Consider the following 20,728-nt stretch of genomic DNA (forward strand, 5'->3'; position numbering starts at 1 on the left):
AGAGGGACCCAGAGGGACCCAGAGGGACCCAGAGGGACCCAGAGGGACCCAGAGGGACCAAGAGGGACCCAGATGGACCCAGAGGGACCCAGAGGGACCAAGAGGGACCCAGAGGGACCGAGAGGGACTCAGAGGGACCCAGAGTGACCCAGAGGGACCCAGAGGGACCCAGAGGGACCGAGAGGGACCCAGATGGACCCAGAGTGACCCAGAGGGACCAAGAGGGACCCAGAGGGACCCAGAGGGACCGAGAGGGACTCAGAGGGACCCAGAGTGACCCAGAGGGACCCAGAGGGACCCAGAGGGACCAAGAGGGACCCAGAGGGACCGAGAGTGACCCAGAGGGACCCAGAGGACCCAGAGTGACCCAGAGGGACCCAGAGGGACCCAGATGGAACCAGAGTGACCCAGAGGGACCAAGAGGGACCCAGAGGGACCGAGAGGGACTCAGAGGGACCCAGAGTGACCCAGAGGGACCCAGAGGGACCGAGAGGGACCCAGAGGGACCGAGAGGGACCCAGATGGACCCAGAGTGACCCAGAGAGACCAAGAGGGACCCAGAGGGACCGAGAGGGACTCAGAGGGACCCAGAGGGACCCAGAGGGACCCAGAGGGACCCAGAGGGACTCAGAGGGACCCAGAGGGACCCAGAGGGACCCAGAGTGACCCAGAGGGACTCAGAGGGACCCAGAGGGACCCAGAGTGACCCAGAGTGACCGAGAGGGACCCTGAGGGACCCAGAGGGACCGAGAGGGACCCAGAGGGACCCAGAATGACCCAGAGGGACCCAGAATGACCAAGAGGGACCCAGAGGGACCCAGAGGGACTGAGAGGGACCCAGAGGGACCAAGAGGGACCCAGAGGGACCCAGAGGGACCGAGAGGGACCCAGAGGGACCCAGAGTGACCAAGAGGGACCCAGAGGGACCAAGAGGGACCCAGAGAGACCCAGAGAGACCCAGAGTGACAGAGAGGAACCCAGAGGGACCCAGAGGGACTGAGAGGGACCCAGAGGGACCCAGAATGACCCAGAGGGACGCAGAGTGACCCAAGAGACCCAGAGTGACAGAGAGGGACCCAGAGGGACCCAGAGTGACTGAGAGGGACTGAGAGGGACCCAGAATGACCAAGAGGGACCCAGAGGGACCCAGAGGGACTGAGAGGGACCCAGAGGGACCCAGAATGACCAAGAGGGACCCAGAGGGACCCAGAATGACCAAGAGGGACCCAGAGGGACCCAGAGGGACTGAGAGGGACCCAGAGGGACCAAGAGGGACCCAGAGGGACCCAGAGTGACCGAGAGGGACCCAGAGGGACCCAGAATGACCGAGAGGGACCCAGAGAGACCCAGAGTGACCCAGACGGACCCAGAGGGATCAAGAGGGACCCAGAGGGACCCAGAGGGACCGAGAGGGACCCAGAGGGACCCAGAGGGACCCAGAGGGACTCAGAGTGACCAAGAGGGACCCAGAGGGACCCAGAATGACCCAGAGGGACCGAGAGGGACCCAGAGGGACCCAGAGTGACCAAGAGGGACCCAGAGTGACCCAGAGGGACCCAGAGGGACCCAGAGTGACCGAGAGGGACCCAGAGGGACCCAGAGGGACCGAGAGGGGCCGAGAGGGACCCAGAGTGACTGAGAGGGACCCAGAGGGACTCAGAGGGACCGAGAGGGACCCAGAGGGACCCAGAGTGACCGAGAGGGACCCAGAGGGACCCAGAATGACCGAGAGGGACCCAGAAGGACCCAGAATGACCGAGAGGGACCCAGAGGGACCCAGAATGACCGAGAGGAACCCAGAGGGACCCAGAGGGACCGAGAGGGACCCAGAGGGACCCAGAGGGACCCAGACGGACCCAGACGGACCCAGAGGGACCCAGAGGGACCGAGAGGGACCCAGAGAGACCCAGAGAGACCCAGAGTGACCGAGAAGGACCCAGAGGGACCCAGAGGGACCCAGAGAGACCCAGAGAGACCCAGAGTGACCGAGAGGGACCCAGAGTGACCCAGAGTGACCGAGAGGGACCCAGAGGGACCCAGAGGGACCGAGAGGGGCCGAGAGGGACCCAGAGTGACCGAGAGGGACCCAGAGGGACTCAGAGGGACCGAGAGGGACCCAGAGGGACCCAGAATGACCAAGAGGGACCCAGAGGGACCCAGAGTGACCGAGAGGGACCCAGAGGGGACCCAGAATGACCGAGAGGGACCCAGAGGGACCCAGAATGACCGAGAGGGACCCAGAGGGACCCAGAGGGACCAAGAGTGACCCAGACGGACCCAGAGGGACCCAGAGTGACCCAGAGTGACTGAGAGGGACCCAGAGGGACCGAGAGGGACCCAGAGGGACTCAGAGGGACCGAGAGGGACCCAGACGGACCCAGACGGACCCAGAGGGATCGAGAGGGACCCAGAGGGACCCAGAGGGACCGAGAGGGACCCAGAGGGACCCAGAGGGACCCAGACGGACCCAGAGGGACCCAGACGGACCCAGAGGGACCGAGAGGGACCCAGAGAGACCCAGAGACCCAGAGTGTCCGAGAGGGACCCAGAGGGACCCAGAGAGACCCAGAGAGACCCAGAGAGACCCAGAGTGACCGAGAGGGACCCAGAGTGACCCAGAGTGACCAAGAGAGACCCAGAGGGACCCAGAGGGACCGAGAGGGGCCGAGAGGGACCCAGAGTGACCGAGAGGGACCCAGAGGGACTCAGAGGGACAGAGAGGGACCCAGAGGGACCCAGAATGACCAAGAGGGACCCAGAGGGACCCAGAGTGACCGAGAGGGACCCAGAGGGACCCAGAATGACCGAGAGGGACCCAGAGGGACCCAGAATGACCGAGAGGGACCCAGAGGGACCCAGAGGGACCAAGAGTGACCCAGACGGACCCAGAGGGACCCAGAGTGACCCAGAGTGACTGAGAGGGACCCAGAGGGACCGAGAGGGACCCAGAGGGACTCAGAGGGACCGAGAGGGACCCAGACGGACCCAGACGGACCCAGAGGGATCGAGAGGGACCCAGAGGGACCCAGACAGACCCAGAGGGACCAAGAGTGACCCAGAGGGACCGAGAGGGACTGAGAGTGAATGCGGAAACAGGAAGCTTGTTGAGAATGAATGCTCTGAGAAAGGGAGGAGGAGGAGGAGGAGGAGGAGGAGGAGGAGGAGGAGGAGGAGGAGGAGGAGGAGGAGGAGGAGGAGGAGGAGGGAGAGGGCTGGCGCGGTGAATCTGATCGAGGTGAGTTGTTGGCGCGTATGGACTTGTCGCCGGCTTCGTTTCCTCTGTGTGACTGCTTTGGGTCAAAGTCTTCCCCACCCCAGGGGCCTTTGCACGCCCACGGCCCCCTCCTGAAAACGGGAACGCGCAGGGAGCGCCAGCACAAGATGAGGAAAGGGGGGAGGAGGCGGGCTGGCCGGAAGGGCCGCCCCTCCTCTCGCTCCTCCCCTCATGTTCCCCCGTAGGTTGGACGTGCGCCCGCTCGTTGGGAGCGGCGGTGGGGGACAGCGATGGAGGGATGCGGTGGGAAGGGAAGGAAGAGACGGGCCTCCCTCCGCAACGGGGATGGCGGCCTCCCACCTCAAGGCCCATTGGGGTTGGAACCACAGAGCCACCCAGACGCCCCGGCTCCCCGCCTGGCAGAGGGCGGAGGCGGAGCCTGAAGCCCCGGGGGGCAGGTGCGCTGGGGGGGTGCGTACCCTCAGCCCGGGGGAGCGGCTCCCAGCTCTGGCCATGACGGGGTGCAGCCAGGAGCCGGGGGGGGAGGGGGCTGAGGACTGGAGGTCCACACACGAGGGAGGGGGAGGGGGCTCAGGACTCGGGATCCACACATGGGGGAGGGGGAGGGGCTCAGAACTCGGGGGTCCACACATGGGGGCGGGGGAGGGGCTCAGAACTCGGGGTCCACACATGGGGGCGGGGGGGCTCAGAACTCGGGGTCCACACATGGGGGCAGGGGGGCTCAGGACTCAGGGTCCACACATGGGGGAGGGGGGGCTCAGAACTCGGGGTCCACACATGGGGGAGGGGGAAGGGATCAGGACTCGGGATCCACACATGGGGGAGGGGGGGGGCTCAGAACTCAGGGTCCACACATGGGGGAGGGGGGGCTCAGAACTCAGGGTCCACACATGGGGGAGGGGGGGCTCAGAACTCGGGGTCCACACGTGGGGGAGGGGGGAGGGGATCAGGACTCGGGATCCACACATGGGGGAGGGGGGCTCAGAACTCAGGGTCCACACATGGGGGAGGGGGGCTCAGAACTCAGGGGTCCACACATGGGGGAGGGGGGGGCTCAGAACTCGGGGTCCACACATGGGGGAGGGGGGGCTCAGAACTCGGGGTCCACACATGGGGGAGGGGGAGGGGATCAGGACTCGGGATCCACACATGGGGGAGGGGGGCTCAGAACTCAGGGTCCACACATGGGGGGAGGGGGGGCTCAGGACTCAGGGTCCACACACGAGGGAGGGGGAGAGGGCTCAGGACTCAGGGTCCTCACATGGGGGGAGGGGGAGAGGGCTCAGGACTCGGGGTCCACACATGGGGGGCGGGGGAGGGGCTCAGAACTCGGGGTCCACACATGGGGGCAGGGGGGCTCAGGACTCAGGGTCCACACATGGGGGGAGGGGGGGCTCAGAACTCGGGGTCCACACATGGGGGAGGGGGAGGGGATCAGGACTCGGGATCCACACATGGGGGAGGGGGGGCTCAGAACTCAGGGTCCACACATGGGGGAGGGGGGGCTCAGAACTCAGGGTCCACACATGGGGGGGAGGGGGGGCTCAGGACTCAGGGTCCACACACGAGGGAGGGGGGAGGGGGCTCAGGACTCAGGGTCCTCACATGAGGGAGGGGCAGAGGGTTCAGGACTCGGGGGTCCACACATGGGGGAGGGGGAGGGGCTCAGAACTCGGGGTCCACACATGGGGGCGGGGGGGGGGCTCAGGACTTGGGGTCCACACATGGGGGAGGGGGTGGAGGCTCAGGACTAGGGTCCTCACACAGAGGAGGGGGAGGGGGAGAGGGCTCAGGACTGGGGTCCTCACACAGAGGAGGGGGAGGGGGAGGGGGGCTCAGGACTCGGGGTCCACACACGAGGGAGGGGGAGGGGGCTCAGGACTCGGGGTCCACACACACACACAGACACGTTGACACTGGAGGGGCATGGGCGGTGTCCTGGTCACTGGCCGGCACCCCGCCATTGCCCATCACTCAGAGCGGGGGCCGGGGCGGACCTTCGCCTCAGGCCGGGCAGTTCCGACTTGACCACCTTCCTAACCGGCTTAAGCCTGCGTTTAGAGCGAGATTCATCGCCTGCCACCCTGCACCGTCCCCTGGACGGCCGGCATTGCCCTTGCTGGGAGCTCCAGGGGTGCTGGGACCCGGCTTGAACCTGTCTGTCCCTCTGGCGTCTGTAGAACGTCTCAGCATCAGAGCCGTTCAGTGCATTCTGCACAAGCTCCGCGCCATGCTGTGTTTGCTTTTGGCACGTCGGTGCTCGCTGTGGACTGAGCGCATAGGCGGGCGATGCAAGGTCCACCCCACCGGGAGCCCCGGAGGGGCAGAGGCCGGGGAGGGGGCGGGGGGCGGAGGGGGCTCCCACGGGCCCCCGGCGAGGGCATCGATCGAGGTGGTGGCCCAGGAAGCCGGCTGAGTTGGGCTGAGCTGAGTCGCAGGCGTAGCGCGGCCGTGGTGGTGGATGGGTTGTGCTCCACCACTGGGCCTTCAGAGCCGCAGGATGTGCACCTTGGAAACGAGCCATAGCCGGGGGCCCGGAGCTCGGACCTTCATCCTCGCTACTCAGGAGGCTGAGATCTGAGGATCACAGTTCAAAGCCAGCCCGGGCAGGGAAGTCCTTGAGATTCTCTTCTCCATTGACACATCAAAAAAAAAATAAATAAATAAAAGCTGGAAGTGGAGGTCTAGGTCAAATGGTAGAACGTTAGCCTTGATCAAAACAGCTCAGGGACAGTGGCCAGGCCCTGGAGTTCAAGTCCCAGTGACAGCACAAAAATAATACCACAATCATGAGTCCTCCTTGGGCCATGGATGGCACAGCCCCCCTGTCCCCCCACCCCGTTGTTTTCCCTTGAAGACAGAGCATTTGTGGCTGGTGGAGAAGATGGGCCAACATGGGAGCAAGCACAACTGTGGCAAACGCCTTCAGCTACCAGTGCGAAGGTGTAGAGTCCCCGATCTCTTTCTTCAGCCTCATTTGACCTTGAAGAAACCGGTTTTGCATCTCAGCCTCTGAGCTTTGGGCTTGTAAGTCGAAGGCTTAAGCCAGGAGCAATGGCCGTAGGGGGGTAAGAAACAGTGTTGTGAAGATCCAATTAAGGATGTAGAAACGGGTGGCAAGCCGGGTGCTGTTGGCCCCTTCCTGTAATCCTAGCAGGAAGCTAAGATGTAGAGGCTCCAAGTGTGAAGCTAGATCAAGCAGAAAAAGCCCACGAGACTCCATCACCGGGATAACCAGCAAAAAGCGTGGGTCAAGTGGCAGCGTACCTGTTGTGAGCAAAGGAATGGAATAACCTTGAGGACCTAAGTTCAATCCCCAGTATGAAAAAGAGTCTGAAGACGTAGACTCCTGCATGCAGGGAGGTTCCATCCGTTTTGCATCTTGCCGCAGGGTATGGTTGCCCCACCGGTAGTGAATGCAGACAAGAAAACCAGGAGCCACCAAGAAAGAAGGAACTGTGTCCCGGGGAAAGTGAGGAAGGAGTCCGCAGAATGGCCTCCTACAGGAGGGGAGAAGAGCAGAGCGGTGGGAAGGAAGGGACATCTGTGTCCTGAGGCCAGCCTGGGGGGAGGCCGGGCCTGGCTGGCCTGGGTCCTCGCCGCGGAGGGACTTCCCCCGGATCGCCTCCTTCAGGGGGATCCCCCTGCCGCTGGCTTCCCCTGTTTCCAGAACGATCTCAGAGCCGGGGGTAGCTCCTGGGATTGCAGTGGCCCGGGAGGGTGGGGAGCGGAAGCCGGAGAGTCAGAGATGTTCTTGACGCGGGTCTGGGCAAACGGCGTTTGTGATCATCGCAGCCGAGTGCCGTTCTGCTTTCTCCGAAATGGACGACGGGTATTGGAGGTGCGCCACCCTCGTGGTGACACCACGGGCAAGGACACGGCGAGGGGCGCAGAGAATCCCTGCTTTGAATGAGCAGGTGGGCCGCCAAAGAGCACGTATCCACGCAGTTTGTGTCTTTATATTCATAACAACGTGAACTTCGTCACGCATTAGGGCTGGTAAGGCACGGAGGGCAGGAAAGGACAGAGAGGATGCGTGCACAGACGCACAGATGCGCGTGCTGCACACCGAAGAGGCTCCAGGTCCAAGAAGAAACCAATCGCCGGCCTCTCGCATCTCAGAGGATTTGCGGAGGACCGGTTCATCTAGAGGACTAAGTCCTAAGGGTTTGTTCCTCGCCTGCGAGTTTGGAGCGTGACCACCGTACGCCATCGTATTTCAAGTGCTGGCTAGGAGCCAGGAGGGCGCGGGGGCGCGGGGGCCCGGGGCCCGGCAGTTCTCCGTTGCTATAGCAATCTGTAGGGAGCCCGAGTCCTGTGTAAAGAGCCTCATTAGATGATTGGGTCATGAGGTAGAGTGAGTTATTAGGTTAGGTTGTGTGATTAGATTACCAGGTCGTATTAGGTTATCAATGATTAGCACTCCCCCCCCCCCCCCGTCCTGCAGGCCTGGGGCCTGGCCGCGGCCCCTGCCGCGCTCTGGTGACAATCTCTGACCTTGTGGCTCCTTGGTGGGGGGGGGGACGGACAGCCAGATATGGGAACCACGCGTCCGTCCCTGCGCGAGCTGCCGGAGGCACAGGGAGTCCAGCCAGAGCCCCGGAAGAAACAAAGAGCCCTGTGCACGTCCTGGTCGTTGCCGTGGACTTGCTTTCCGTCCTTAAGCCTCTCCACTTTCATCTCCACAGGTGGGGTCAACCCCACAGGACGCTTGTCTTTGTTGACCTTGGCCAGAGGCTTCCCTTGATGTAAATGACACACAGTGAATGTGGGGGGGGGGGGGGGGGAATGTGAGGCCCCCCACCCCCCACCCCCCACCCCACCCCTGGACTCCCACCTCCCGCTGGGAGGCGAGGAAGTTGCTCTGGAAGGACGGACGTCTCCGTGCACCTCACTCAGCCTCCTCACCCCTGCCCACCCAGAGGGGGCCGAGCTCCGACAGGAAGAGAGTGTCCACGGGATGCCGCGTCTCTGGGTTGGGGCCCAGTGACAGGCTGGAGTGCGCGTGAGACGGTACGAAGGCCGGCGTGGCCGTGGAAGGGGGGTGCTGACTGGGAGGTGGGTGTGGCCGTGGACAGTGGGAGGGGGGTGCTGACTGGGAGGCGGGCGTGGCCGTGGAAGGGGGGTGCTGACTGGGAGGCGGGCGTGGCCGTGGACAGTGGAAGGGGGGGTGCTGACTGGGAGGTGGGTGTGGCCGTGGACAGTGGGAGGGGGTGCTGACCGGGAGGTGGGTGTGGCCGTGGACAGTGGGAGGGGGTGCTGACCGGGAGGCAGGCGTGGCCGTGGACGGGGGGAAAGGGGGGGTGCTGACTGGGAGGTGGGCGTGGCCGTGGACGGGGGGAAAGGGGGTGCTGACTGGGAGGTGGGCGTGGCCGTGGATGGGGGAAAGGGGGTGCTGACTGGGAGGTGGGCGTGGCCGTGGACGGTGGAAGGGGGGTGCTGACCGGGAGGCGGGCGTGGCCATGGACGGTGGGAGGGGTGCTAACTGGGAGGCGGGTGTGGCTGTGGAAGGGGGGTGCTGACTGGGAGGCGGGCGTGGCCGTGGATGGTGGAAGGGGGGTGCTGACCGGGAGGCGGGCGTGGCCGTGGACAGTGGGAGGGGGTGCTGACTGGGAGGCGGGTGTGGCTGTGGAAGGGGGGTGCTGACTGGGAGGCGGGCGTGGCCGTGGATGGTGGAGGGGGGTGCTGACTGGGAGGTGGGCGTGGCCGTGGATGGTGGAGGGGGGTGCTGACTGGGAGGCGGGCGTGGCCGTGGACGGGGGAAGTGGGGTGCTGACTGGCTGGTAAGAAGGACACACGTATTCCTGCCGTAGTGGTCAACTTGGATGTGCTTGTGGTGGAACTGACTGATTCAAGATAGATGTGGCTCCCTCCAGTGCTCCCTCCAGTGCTCCCCTCCAGTGCTCCCCTCATTGCTCCCTCCAGTGCTCCCTCCAGTGCTCCCTCCAGTGCTCCCTCCAGTGCTCCCCTCCACGTGCTCCCTCCAATGCTCCCTCCAGTGCTCCCCTCCAGTGCTCCCCTCCAGTGCTCCCCTCATTGCTCCCTCCAGTGCTCCCTCCAGTGCTCCCTCCAGTGCTCCCCTCCACGTGCTCCCTCCAGTGCTCCCTCCAATGCTCTCTCCAGTGCTCCCCTCCACGTGCTCCCTCCAGTGCTCCCCTCCACGTGCTCCCTCCAATGCTCCCCCCAGTGCTCCCCTCCACGTGCTCCCCTCCAGTGCTCCCCTCATTGCTCCCCTCATTGCTCCCTCCAGTGCTCCCCTCAGTGCTCCCCTCAGTGCTCCCCTCCACGTGCTCCCCTCAGTGCTCCCCTCAGTGCTCGCTCCAGTGCTCCCTCTCCACGTGCTCCCCTCCACGTGCTCCCCTTCGTCCTTACTGGCCAGCGTTTCCCGAGCGCTGACTGCGGCCTGGGTGGAGCAGGGGTGGATGTCGGGGCTCGGGTCTGAGGTCTGGGGGCCCCGGGGGTGGGGAAGCACGGGGGTCTTCCTCCGCGCTGTGAAGGCCTCCTCCTCTGCCTGCCTCCGCGGGGCGAGGAGCCCCGCTTCCCCGGGACTCGGCGCGGAGGTTCGAGACGGACCCGGGCCGGCTCCGGGCCGCCCTCAGACCCTGCAACCCGCCGGGAACGATGGAGCTCACCAGACCAACGAGGGATGCACGCGGTCCGTCGGGGCCTCGGGGCCCGGGGATCAGCCGCCTCGGGCTCGGCGAGGTTTGCTGGGATTCCGTGACGCGGTGTTCGCTTTTGTTCTGTTTCAGATCTACCGACACTCCTACACCGGGTTTTACGTCCTGAGCAAAATTCCTCATTGGTAAGATGGCTCTTCCTTTCCTTCCACCGGCGGTCCGCCGGGCGTGGCGGAATGGTGGACGGCGCGGGCAGGGCGCGGGGCAGAGCCGGGGCCTCCGTGTCATCCTCCGACGAGCCACCCCCGGGGCCCCGCGGTCCCTTCCACCCCGGCCCTCTGTGAAGGGGCCCCAGAACCGCTTCCCTTCATCTCTGCTCCGGCTGTCTGGTTCTGGAACCCTCCGTGGTCTGGAGAGCAAGGTCCCTGGGCCCCGTGGCAGGCGCGGCGGGCTGGGCCCTGGACTCCTGAAGTACGATCGAGGCCTCTCTACCCGCCACAGGGCAAGGCCAGGGCGCGTTGGTGTCAGTGGCCAGAGTCAGCGCTGCCCCGTAAGAGGCTCGGAGTGGGCGAGGCCCGGGAACAACGCCCCGGTGCCCGCTTCGGGTCGGACCGCCCCGCTTCAAACTTTCCCACAACTTCCGATGGTGTTGCCGAGCTCATCCGCTCTCTCAAAAACACCTGACGGGAAGCCCAAACTCGCCCAGGGGGAGGAAGGGCGTGGGCAAGATGGTCGGCCACCGCCGCGTCTCAGCAGCTTTGTCCTGGGGCCACCGCACAGCGAGGGCAGGGGGGAAAGTCTGGTGAAGCCATGAGTTCAAACACATGGTCAGGTACCAGACCAGAAAAGTCCAGCGGGGATAGAGGGATAGCTTCCAGCTGTTTCCGCTTTCATTTTCCCTCTCTTCCTCCTCCTTCCTCGCCTTTGTCTTCAGAGGGGGGCACAGGTGGAAACAGTCGAATGTGACCGCTAGATTATTTGGAAAATGAAGTGGGGGAGGAGGGAGAAAAGCTAAAGGGCACCCAACCCTAGTTTAGAAAAAACAATAACTGTCACGAATCTTTCATTAAAAGTGTATTGGGACAGAAATGCAAATGTTCTTTAGTAAGGATGAATTATTCAATTCATTCTGAAGACGATATACATCTTCAGAGGTCATGGCAGGCAGGAATAAAATTATGCCCTGAGAATTTGTGCTAGATGATGGATATTTCATTCTGTCTTGTATAAATCTCTAAAACTCACGGCTCTGATACACTTGGCATATTGTGTCACTGTTTTGCGGCATCTATTAGAATTTAAAAGAAACAGACTCTCAGAACTCGGCACAAAAAGTTTAGCCAAGCAAGTTGGCACTTATAAGGTAGCAAGGGTCCCCGAGAAAGTATTGACGCTCAGACACCGACCTAACAGCCTTGCAGTTAATCCCCTTGGAGCTAGGCACTAGTGGATCATGCCTGCAATCCTAGCTATTCCGAAGGCTGAGACCCAAGGATGGAGGTTCAAAGCCAGTCCTGCCCTCCTCCAAAAAAAGTCTGTGAGGCTCTCGTCTCCAGTTAAATAGCAAAAGCCAGAGGCAGAGGCGTAGCTCCCACCACGGCGTACATCTTTTATGCATATTTCTTTACTTACCTAGAATTAATGCTGCTTGTTTTGAACATGAAGCACTGCACCGATATGTTTTACGGAAGAACCTAACCGAGCAGAGCCGTTTCCACGTTGGAGATGGCCGCCAACGAAACGTTCTCGGTGAACGTTCTCCTCTGCGTCTCCAGACAGTTCTGCATCTTGGCTTCTTCTCTTGGCCTTTTCCCGTTGTGACATTCTCTTGAATTAGTCCTGCCTTTGGCCCGAGTCCTTTCAACAGTGAGCGTGTATGTGTGTTGTTACACACGACCTCACGCATTCTGCCATCTCTCTCGGAAAGTCCCCTCGCGTAGAGAGAGTCGGCTCCCGCGATACTGGAAACCGGTGTTAAGACCAGCTGGGTGGGTCCCTCTCAGGACGTAGGCACAGCGGTGGAGAACTCTGTCCCGGGGCTTGCGCAGAGGAGAAGGTGTAGATTCAGTGCTTGAATATGGAGAATGGAGGAGGGGAAGGTGACAGGCCTCTATTCCATTAGGCATTGTGTGTGTGTGTGTGTATATGTACATGTGTGAGTGTGTGCATGTGCGTGTGTGTGTGTGTGCATGTGGGGGGGCATGTGTCTGTGTGTATATGAGTATGGGTATGTGGGTGTAGGTATATGCGTGTGTGTAGGTGTGTGCAGGCGTGTGTGTGTGTGTGTGTGTGCATGCATGTCTACTCTCCAACGGGCCCTCCTCCTCCCAAGTGCTGTCCCCTCTCCCTTTCTAGTTTTTTTGAGGGATTTATTTTTATCACAGGCTTTTTCTGCTTTTTAGGTGATTTTTCGTGCTGATTCTTTTTATATGCTTAGTATATTTATTAGTATACATATATTAGCATGTGTATTAGTATACATATATTAGCATGTTCATTAGTCTACATGTATTCATGTTTATTGTACACATATATTCGTATGTCCATTAGTATACATATATTAGTATGTTTATTAGTATACTTGTATTAGTATGTGTATTCATATACATATATTAGTAACATGTATTAGTATACATATATTAGTATGTTTATTAATTAGTATACTTATAGTGCACCATCCTTGGACCCTCCACACCCCCCCCCCCGTACGAGCCAGCTTGTTCTTGGCATTTCATCTTTTTAATGTGTTTTTGGCTAGATATTTTTTAATAATTCTCTGAATTTCACTGGTATCTATTGTCATAGCCACTTGTCTCTAATTTTATTCATTTCGCTCTCTTCTCTCCTTCGGTTAATTTGGCTGAAGGTTTTTTAATCTTTTCAAAGAACACCTCTTCGTTTCTGTGATTCTTAGTCACTGTTTCATTAATTTCTTCCGTGATGTGTATTCTTTCATTTACTATTAGTTTGATCTGTTCTCATTTTTCTAAGCTCTCAAAATGCATCACTAGGTCATTTAGGAGCTCTCTCTATTTTCTTAAACATAGGTTGTCATGAGCTTTGCTCTTAGAACACATTGGATGTGTTGCAAATGTTTGGTTAACTCAGGTTTCCAGTTTTAATTGACTTAGGGGTTTTTTTTCCCTCTGATTTTTTTCAGTGACTACCTGATTATTCAAAATTGTGTTGTTCAGTTTTCATGTGTTTCTGTCATTGTTTCTCTTGCTGTTGATTTCTAATTTTATTTCATTATGATCTGATAGGATGCAAAAAAATTAAATGTTGCATTTGCTAGGACTTGGTTTATGATCTGTGTATGTGATCTTGGTATGTGATCTCTTTTGGAGAAAGATCTATAGATTTCAGAAATGAATATATATATAGTGGCTATTTAAATAGAATATTCTGTAGCAGTTTACTAAATCTATTTCATCTGTGTTGCAGTTAAGATTCTGATCCTTGCTCGTTTTTATGTCTGGGTGTCCTGTGCAGTGGTGAAAATTAAGTGTTGAAGTCACCAAGTATTGTCGTCTCTGGATCTGTCATTTTATGTCCAAGGTGTTTGTTTTATGAAAGAAAGTACGGACATGTAATACTTCTTCTATGTTGTCTGTGTTTACAATGGTTGTCCTTTCTGAAGGATACCTTTTATCTGTCCTGAGTGTGGCTTGAGTCCGCGGGCAGATGTGAGGTTCGCTGCTCCCGCTTGCTTCTGTCATTTCCCATCCCTCACTTCCTCTCTATGAGTCTTTGCCAGTGAAGTCCATTCCTGCAGACAACAGATTTTTCCATCCAGTCAGCCAACCTGCATCCTTTAATTGGCCAGGTAATCTCATTTATTTTAATGCATACTTGTATTTTATTTATACTTATTGCTTATCATTTAGTTGATACCTATTTCAAGGTATTTGCTTACTCTAGAGACGCTGATGTTGTTTCCTGGCTGATTCTGAGTCATGTGTTCTCTTTTCTTTCTCTCTTATTCACTTAGGAGTGTGCTGGCTAATCAAATGGAACATGCCTGGTTCTTTCCTATTCTCATATGTCCATGTATTCATGTTGTGAAGTTTATTCTTTCCTGAGCCTTCTGTTTGTGGTGCTCTTTCCTCCTCACATGTAGAAGAATTACTTTATTTTCTGCAGTGCTGGCTTCTTGGCCATGGATTTTTTTAATAGTTTATGCTTGTCATGGAGGGTTCTTTATTTCTCCACCAATTTTATTTTTTTTCTATTTTTTATTGTCAAACTGATATACAGAGCAGTTACAGTTTCATACATTAGGCATTGGATACATTTCTTGTACTGTTTGTTACCCCCTTCCTCATTCCCCCCTCCCCCCTTCCCCTTTCCCTGTCCCCCCATGAGTTGTTCAGTAGATTTACACTAAACAGTTTTGCAAGTATTGCTTTTGTAATCGTTTGTCTTCTTTACCCTGTGTCTCTCGATTTTGGTATTCCCTTACAGTTTCTAATACCTGTATACACGGTTTCCAATGTACTCAGATAAGATACAGAGATAGTGAAGGTACGACCACAAGAAGGGCATCCAAGAGGGTCATCAATAATAGAAGCTACGGTTTCACATCTCACATTGAAAGTAATTACAACAGTGATATAACAGCCGTTTCCATAACATGGAGTTCATTTCACTTAGCATCATCTTTTGTGTTCATAAGGCTATAGCTGTTGGGCTCTTGTGATCCTCTGCTGTCTCCACCAATTTTCAAGGCGCTTTTTGCTGGATATAATCATCTTGATTAGCAATTATTTTCTTTCAGAGTGTGAAAGTTATCATTTCATGCCTTCCTAGCTTTTAAGGCTCTACTGAGATGTAATTCTGAGTTTTTCTTTGTAAGTTGTGTTTTCTCTTGTAGCTTCCAATATTTCTTTCTTTTTTCCCGTTGTCTTGGGGCCTAACTGCAATGTTATGTGGAGAGGTTTCTGTCTGGTCCTATCTACTTGGGGTTCTGAATGCCTCCTGGAATTGTTCTATATCTGTTTCTAGATTGGAGAATTGTTCTTTTATAATTTCATTGAATAATTATTCCACGCTTTTGCTTTGCATCTCACCTCCTTCTTACATGCCATGGATTCTTAGGTGTAGCCTCCTTAAATCGTGTCCTAGAGTTTTTGAAAGTTGTAATCATTGTTATTTTTTCCCTATTGCTGCCTGAATGGCCTCTCTTCTTCTGCTGATCTAGTCTGTAGGTGCTGCTTCTCCCTGTGTTTGTGAACAGGAAGAACCCTACCGCTGTTTAGCGGCCGGGGATTTCAGGACCATGGACAAGTCCCGGGTCGCTGTAAGACAGAAATGAGGAGCCTTGTGCTCAACCGCCCCCTAGGGCTGTATTCTCGCTGGGCACCACGCCTTGGCCTGTCTAATCACTCTTCCCCACAACTTCCCTGTGGTAGGCACATAGTCCAGTATTATCATCACCAGTGCTCTCTGAGCCACTGGCAAGGGTTTAAAAGCAGGCGGAAAGCAGGCCTGACTCTGGGCATGGAGCATCACGGTTGATCCTGCCCACAACAGGAAGGCAGGTGCCGAGGCTAGCCCGTCCTGCACACAGCAAGGAGCCAGGAGAGGTTCCTTAGCCCTGCAGAGCAAGGCCAGCTCACCTGTCTTATTCAGAGGAGCCATTCTCCAGGTGACTCAATGGCTTTGCAGCAGATCCTTCTGACAGTGAGGTGGGAGGAAGCACGGGTCCTTGTGGGGCGCGTCCTTCGTGTTCACCTTACGCTGCCGGTCTACATCCCTTCCTCTCGGCACGCCGCTGGTTCACTGCCGGAGGAAAGGGATAAGGCACCTGCGTAAGGGGATTAGGAAGGACACCTGTGGCCGGGCCACCCCCAGCTCCCTGTGCGGGGGTCTCTGAGGAGGGCCGGTCCCAGGGCAGCCTGCTGGCTGCTGTACCATCCTGTGCCCGGCTCGCAGTCGCACGGGTGCAGCTGGAGCTGAGAACGAGAGCCCTTGTCTCAGGAAGCAATTGATTGCTCCCCCCTTCAAACATCCATTTCTTTGTTCCCCCAGCAGACTCGCAAATGGTGGCAGAGCTCGGATGAGCGGGGTCCTTGGACATTGTGCAGCGGGATTGGGTGGCGGTGCTGTGGGACCAGGGCTCGGGGACCATCCCGGGGCTGCCCGGGCCAGGGCTTGCGTGTGTTTTTCTCCTGCCCAGGCTCAGGTTTCCCTTGGCTCCACCTCGTGGAACACGGGTGTTATTGAACTATTTGGATTCTTGAACTGGGGAATCTTGGCTGCAGACAAGCCTTGTGTAAGCCAGCGCACGGAAAACTACGATGCTCTTCCTGTCTTGTTGGTTTTGTTTTCATTCGGGCTGCTGGTTGCTTTCTTGTGTTAAGGAACCACGGGGTCCCCGTTAGAGGCATGCAGAAGCCAGTCATCAGAAAAAAAAGCAGGATACATCCCCAAAGGCCCCTGCCCACGTCACAGACATGGCTTCCTAGAGCAGGGCCTTGTGCCTTAGGCTGACGCCCTCGCGGGCAGTGCCTGGCAAGAGCGTACAGTGTGCTGCGTGTTCATTCCTCAACACAACGGTTGGGCACTTGGGGTGTGCCAGGATCGTGGGGAAAGGCCCCTCGCAGCCCTGGGGTATCAGGATCAAGAGTGCATGGGGAAAGAAGGCCCCAGCCAATGCCCCACCCTCCACCCACATGGTCCACCCGCATGGTCCACCCCTGCGTCCCTCCCAGAGGCTCCCGTCCACCTCTGTGTCCTTCCCAGAGGCTCCCGTCCATCCCTCCACCCCTCCCAGCTCCTCCTGCCCATCTCTGCATCCCCCTGCTCCCCCCGTCTGACCTTGGAGCCCCAGGACACCAGTGCTGGGCAAGGTCCTCCGCGCCCCGGGGCCTCCTGGGCCTCCTCCCGCCTCTAAGTACAGACTTTCAGGCCTTTTGCCGTTCGCTGGTCCCCAGAATAGACAGGATTCCCAGCCAAGGCCTGGCCGTGCCTTAGAAACCAGTCCGGGTGGGTAAGAAGGTGGAGGGGAGCCCGTGATTGCAAGCAGAATGCTGTCCCGAGAATCAGAGAAACTTCCAGCAGGAAGCAACCGTGTCAGCCAGCAATTACGAGCAGGAACCAGGCTGGAGCGCGCAGGGGCCGGGCCTTCGCCCGGGCCCCGCTTCGATAATTGCCTCTGGGATCTGCAGAGGTTTTGCTGGGAAGATGTTTCTCTCCCGCACCTTCTCCACCGCGGTGCTTCCTAATCGACCACTTTCCCTCCCTCCCGGCCCGGGGCCGAGCTGGAGATCGGTGCGCCTGGCTTCTCGGTCATTTCCAAATCCTAGTCTTTGACACTGACACTGCTATTTCTTACGTCTTTATCCACAAAGACTTGGGAGCCAGAAATCCATTTTTTTAGCTTCTTCCTCTCAAATGCTGTTGTCATTGCGAAGTTTTTCCATGTCTCCAAACAGCTTAGGAAGATGAATGAATAAAGTTGGCCGTTCACTAATTTAACTCTTCAGAATTCAGCATGACGTATGCCCTGTCTTGTGTATTGCTCAAATAAGCAAAATCAGAATGGATTGCATAGCTTGCACCACGTCCAGATCGTTTTGTTCTCCCATAATCATTTTTTTTCACGCATCCATCTCCACCCTGGCGATGGTTCATCACAGAGCTTTCAAATAAATGAGTAAATAGAAAAAAGGGAGGAGACGGGAGGGAGGGGCACTGGCTAGCCCCCCGAGAGAATCTCAACCTCTCTCTGTGTACACACACGCGTGCACACACACACACACCAACAGCACCCAAAGCACACAGAGGGATGCTTGTTGTTCCAAGTTCACCTGTGATGCGCAGTGTCTGACACCCACCCTCCCTTCGGCTGTCTCCCCAGCCCCCTCCCCCCTCCCCCCTCCCGACGTCCCTCCTCCCCATCACTTCCTGGGCTTCTCCAAGCCCAGAGGCCTCACATCAGAATGTCCTAGTTTGAATCCCTCAGTGTACGCGGGCTTCGCCTTCCTTCCTCCGGCTTCCTCTCCTGTATCTGGAAACTCTAACCCGCCATTTCTTCCTTTCTTGGAGGCCATTCACCTGTTTTCTCCCTAGACAAATGAGTACATCCGCAGCTCTGTCTCCAGGGTAAGAACCCCCCCCCCCATAGGAAAGAGGGGCTCACCCGGCAGCCATCCGTCACCCTTCGTGTGGAGAGGCACCTTCCAAAATAAACGGGAGATTCATTCTTTTCCACCTGTTGAAGATAGCAATCGTCGTAATAGTGTTAGGGGCTATTTGCATATTTCTTTTAGCGTGAGCTTTATGAAGAACTTGGCATAGGTGGGATCTTGTTGTCATGGTATTTTACATATCAATAAATTAAGAATGAAAACGACACCTGGTGTCCAGTAGGAGAGAGAAATCTTCCGCCTGGGTTCTCAGTCTGTGCCCCGCCCCCTTCCCCCCCTCCCCCCGCCAGTGTCTCTACCTGCAAAGACAAAAGGGTGTGCCCCCCCCCCCCCAGTGACAGGGCATTGTGCTTAGGAAAAAAAAAAAAACACCTGCCGGGAAAGCCAACGATGAAAATGTAAGTGGTAGGGATTTACTACTGCATGGCTGTGCGTTTCAATTTTTAATTTTCACTGTCCTGGATATTTTAAAAATTGATGTGTAGACTTCCCCGCGTGTTTTCTCGTGATGAATATTTACCAAGTGGGTTAAGTGGCGGAGGCCCTATTTCAACTTCCCATAAATGATTTATGTCGGGAAAGATCTAGTGGAGACAGGCTCCGTGAGCAGAGGCGGGCTGCTGAAGCCAGAGGACGGGGGGGAGGGAGGAGGGGGGGGGCGAAAGCATTATAAATTCTTGGTTCCCAACACTGTGCTTTCTTTCTGTTTGTCTGTCTGTCTGTCTGTTTTCTCAGGGACCCTCAGAGTCTGGACCCACCGGAAGTCAGCAATGCAAAGCTTCAGTATGCGGGGTGGGGCCCCAAGGGACAGCAGCTGGTAAGCAGGCCAAGTTCAAGTTCAGCAGCTGTATGTGATCTTCACGAGGTGGACGCTGTCTGGGCTGATCGTGTCTCCCAGTGCTCAGCCTGTGTGTATGTGTATGTGTGCGCGTGTGCGTGCGTGCGTGCGTGCGTACACATCGAGTTTCAGATAAGTACACCAGGATATCTGAATATGTAAAATGGCCATTTCCGTTTGGATAGGGAATTTTCATAAAGTGGGAGTAGCATGCTGTGTTAATGTTCTGTTACTGTGATGAAATGCCTGAGCAAACGACTTAATGAAGGAGGGTTTTATTTGGGCTCATGTTTTCATACTTTAATCCATGGTCAGCCGGCTCCATTGGCGCTGGGCCTGTGACAAGACAGAGCATGGAGAAGGAATGAGTATGGTACGGAAGAGCTACCCACAGCAAGACAGCCGGGAGCACGGAGAGAGACAGAGGCAGAGCGAGAGCAGGAATAAGGTTAAGATGCGTCCACCCAGGCCACTGCCCCAGTGTCCCACTTCCTTAACAAGCACCGCCTCTGACACTCCACTCCACTAGGGACTGACACACCCACGGACCAACCCACCGGTGACATTAGCTTCCTCACCTCCTAATAGTGTCACCATCTGTGTACCAAGCCTTTGGTGTTTTATCCCTAGAACACAGGGGCTCTGGTGCCCTGCCCTACCCATGAAATAGTGCCCGGCTTGTAGCTATGTGTATGTAGACTCCAGGCTGGCTGTGAATTGTAAAGATGAGGCTGATGAAGAGCTGGTGGTAGGTAGGATCTGCATAGGTGACCTTGGCTCTTGGAACTCCATTTACATACATCCGGGTAACCATCCCCGAGTCCCGCTTGGCTCTGCGTCAGGAAGCGGCGCTGTGCCTCTGGTGTGCGGCTTGGCCCTCGCGGCTTGCACGGTGGCTGCACTGAAGTCACGGTCTGCGCGGATTCGCCAGAGCTCCCTCGTAAAGTTGTCGTTTCCCTAACTGTCATGGAACATGGTCGTTTTTCAAACTTGGCACAGGGTTATATTAGCTGGGCTGCCTACCGAATTACGAAAGAAAATAATCTTATCCCCTGTAGTACAATTATATTTTCTTGGTGGCTGGTTCCTTCTACGGTCTTGAATTGGTTCAAAGAAGCTGGAGCAGATGAGCCACTAAAGAATTTTAGTGATCACTAAAGTCCCTAATGCTACCAGAGATTTCAAGGGCACGTTTAATTGGTCAAAATCAGGGGGCGGTAGGAGGAGGTAATGAAGAGCTGGCAACTGGACTAAATATTTGTTGAGATAAGAAACAAGTGCCTAAGTGGATTCCTTAATCAATTAATTAACGTAGTCACATGAGCATTGGAGGGAAGGGCGCACTCAGAAGGCAGAGCAGTGTGCCACATGGTCTCGAATGGCGCGGGAAATGTGTCACCCCTTTCTGCTTTAGAGGGACAGGATGCCCACTTAACTGTTAATTCCTAATGTCTGATGCTAATAGACTTGTGGAATTTTGGCAGTGTATAAGCAACCATGAAATTTGGAATCTGTATCGTGCTTTCTCCCTCCACGTTTTGTCTTGTTTGTAATTGACACACAACTTGCACAAATGTGTGGGATACGAGTGCTTCGATGCACGCAGACCAGCGGTGACGATCGTATCAAGGTCACCAGCGTGCCCGACGCCTGACGCGGCTGTCACTGCAGTCCTCCGTGGCTTTTGAAATACACAGTGCGTTCCGGCGGACGATTGTAGCCTCGCCGTGCGTAGATCTCAGAGCATTCCTCCCGTCTTAGGGGCAAGTTTGTGTCTGGGAAAAGATCACGTAGCACAGGTCCATTCCAGAAAAAGCTATGATCCTGGCATCTGTTGTAATTAGGAGAACCCGGAGAAGGTTGTCATAAGTGAAATAAACAACCC

At 56.6% G+C, this 20,728-nt stretch overlaps 1 protein-coding gene across 1 annotated transcript in view; it reads left to right on the forward strand.

Moving 5' to 3' along the window:
- Dpp6 (dipeptidyl peptidase like 6) overlaps positions 1-20,728 on the forward strand; it is a 318,595-nt gene that overhangs the window by 226,643 nt on the left and 71,224 nt on the right. Inside the window, 2 exon segments of the mRNA XM_048340519.1 lie at positions 9,941-10,040; positions 18,741-18,822. Of these exon segments, the coding sequence (XP_048196476.1) occupies positions 9,941-10,040; positions 18,741-18,822 (182 nt within the window).

The sequence above is a fragment of the Perognathus longimembris genome, chromosome 2 (assembly GCF_023159225.1).
Source record: "Perognathus longimembris pacificus isolate PPM17 chromosome 2, ASM2315922v1, whole genome shotgun sequence".
Lineage (NCBI taxonomy): Eukaryota > Metazoa > Chordata > Mammalia > Rodentia > Heteromyidae > Perognathus > Perognathus longimembris.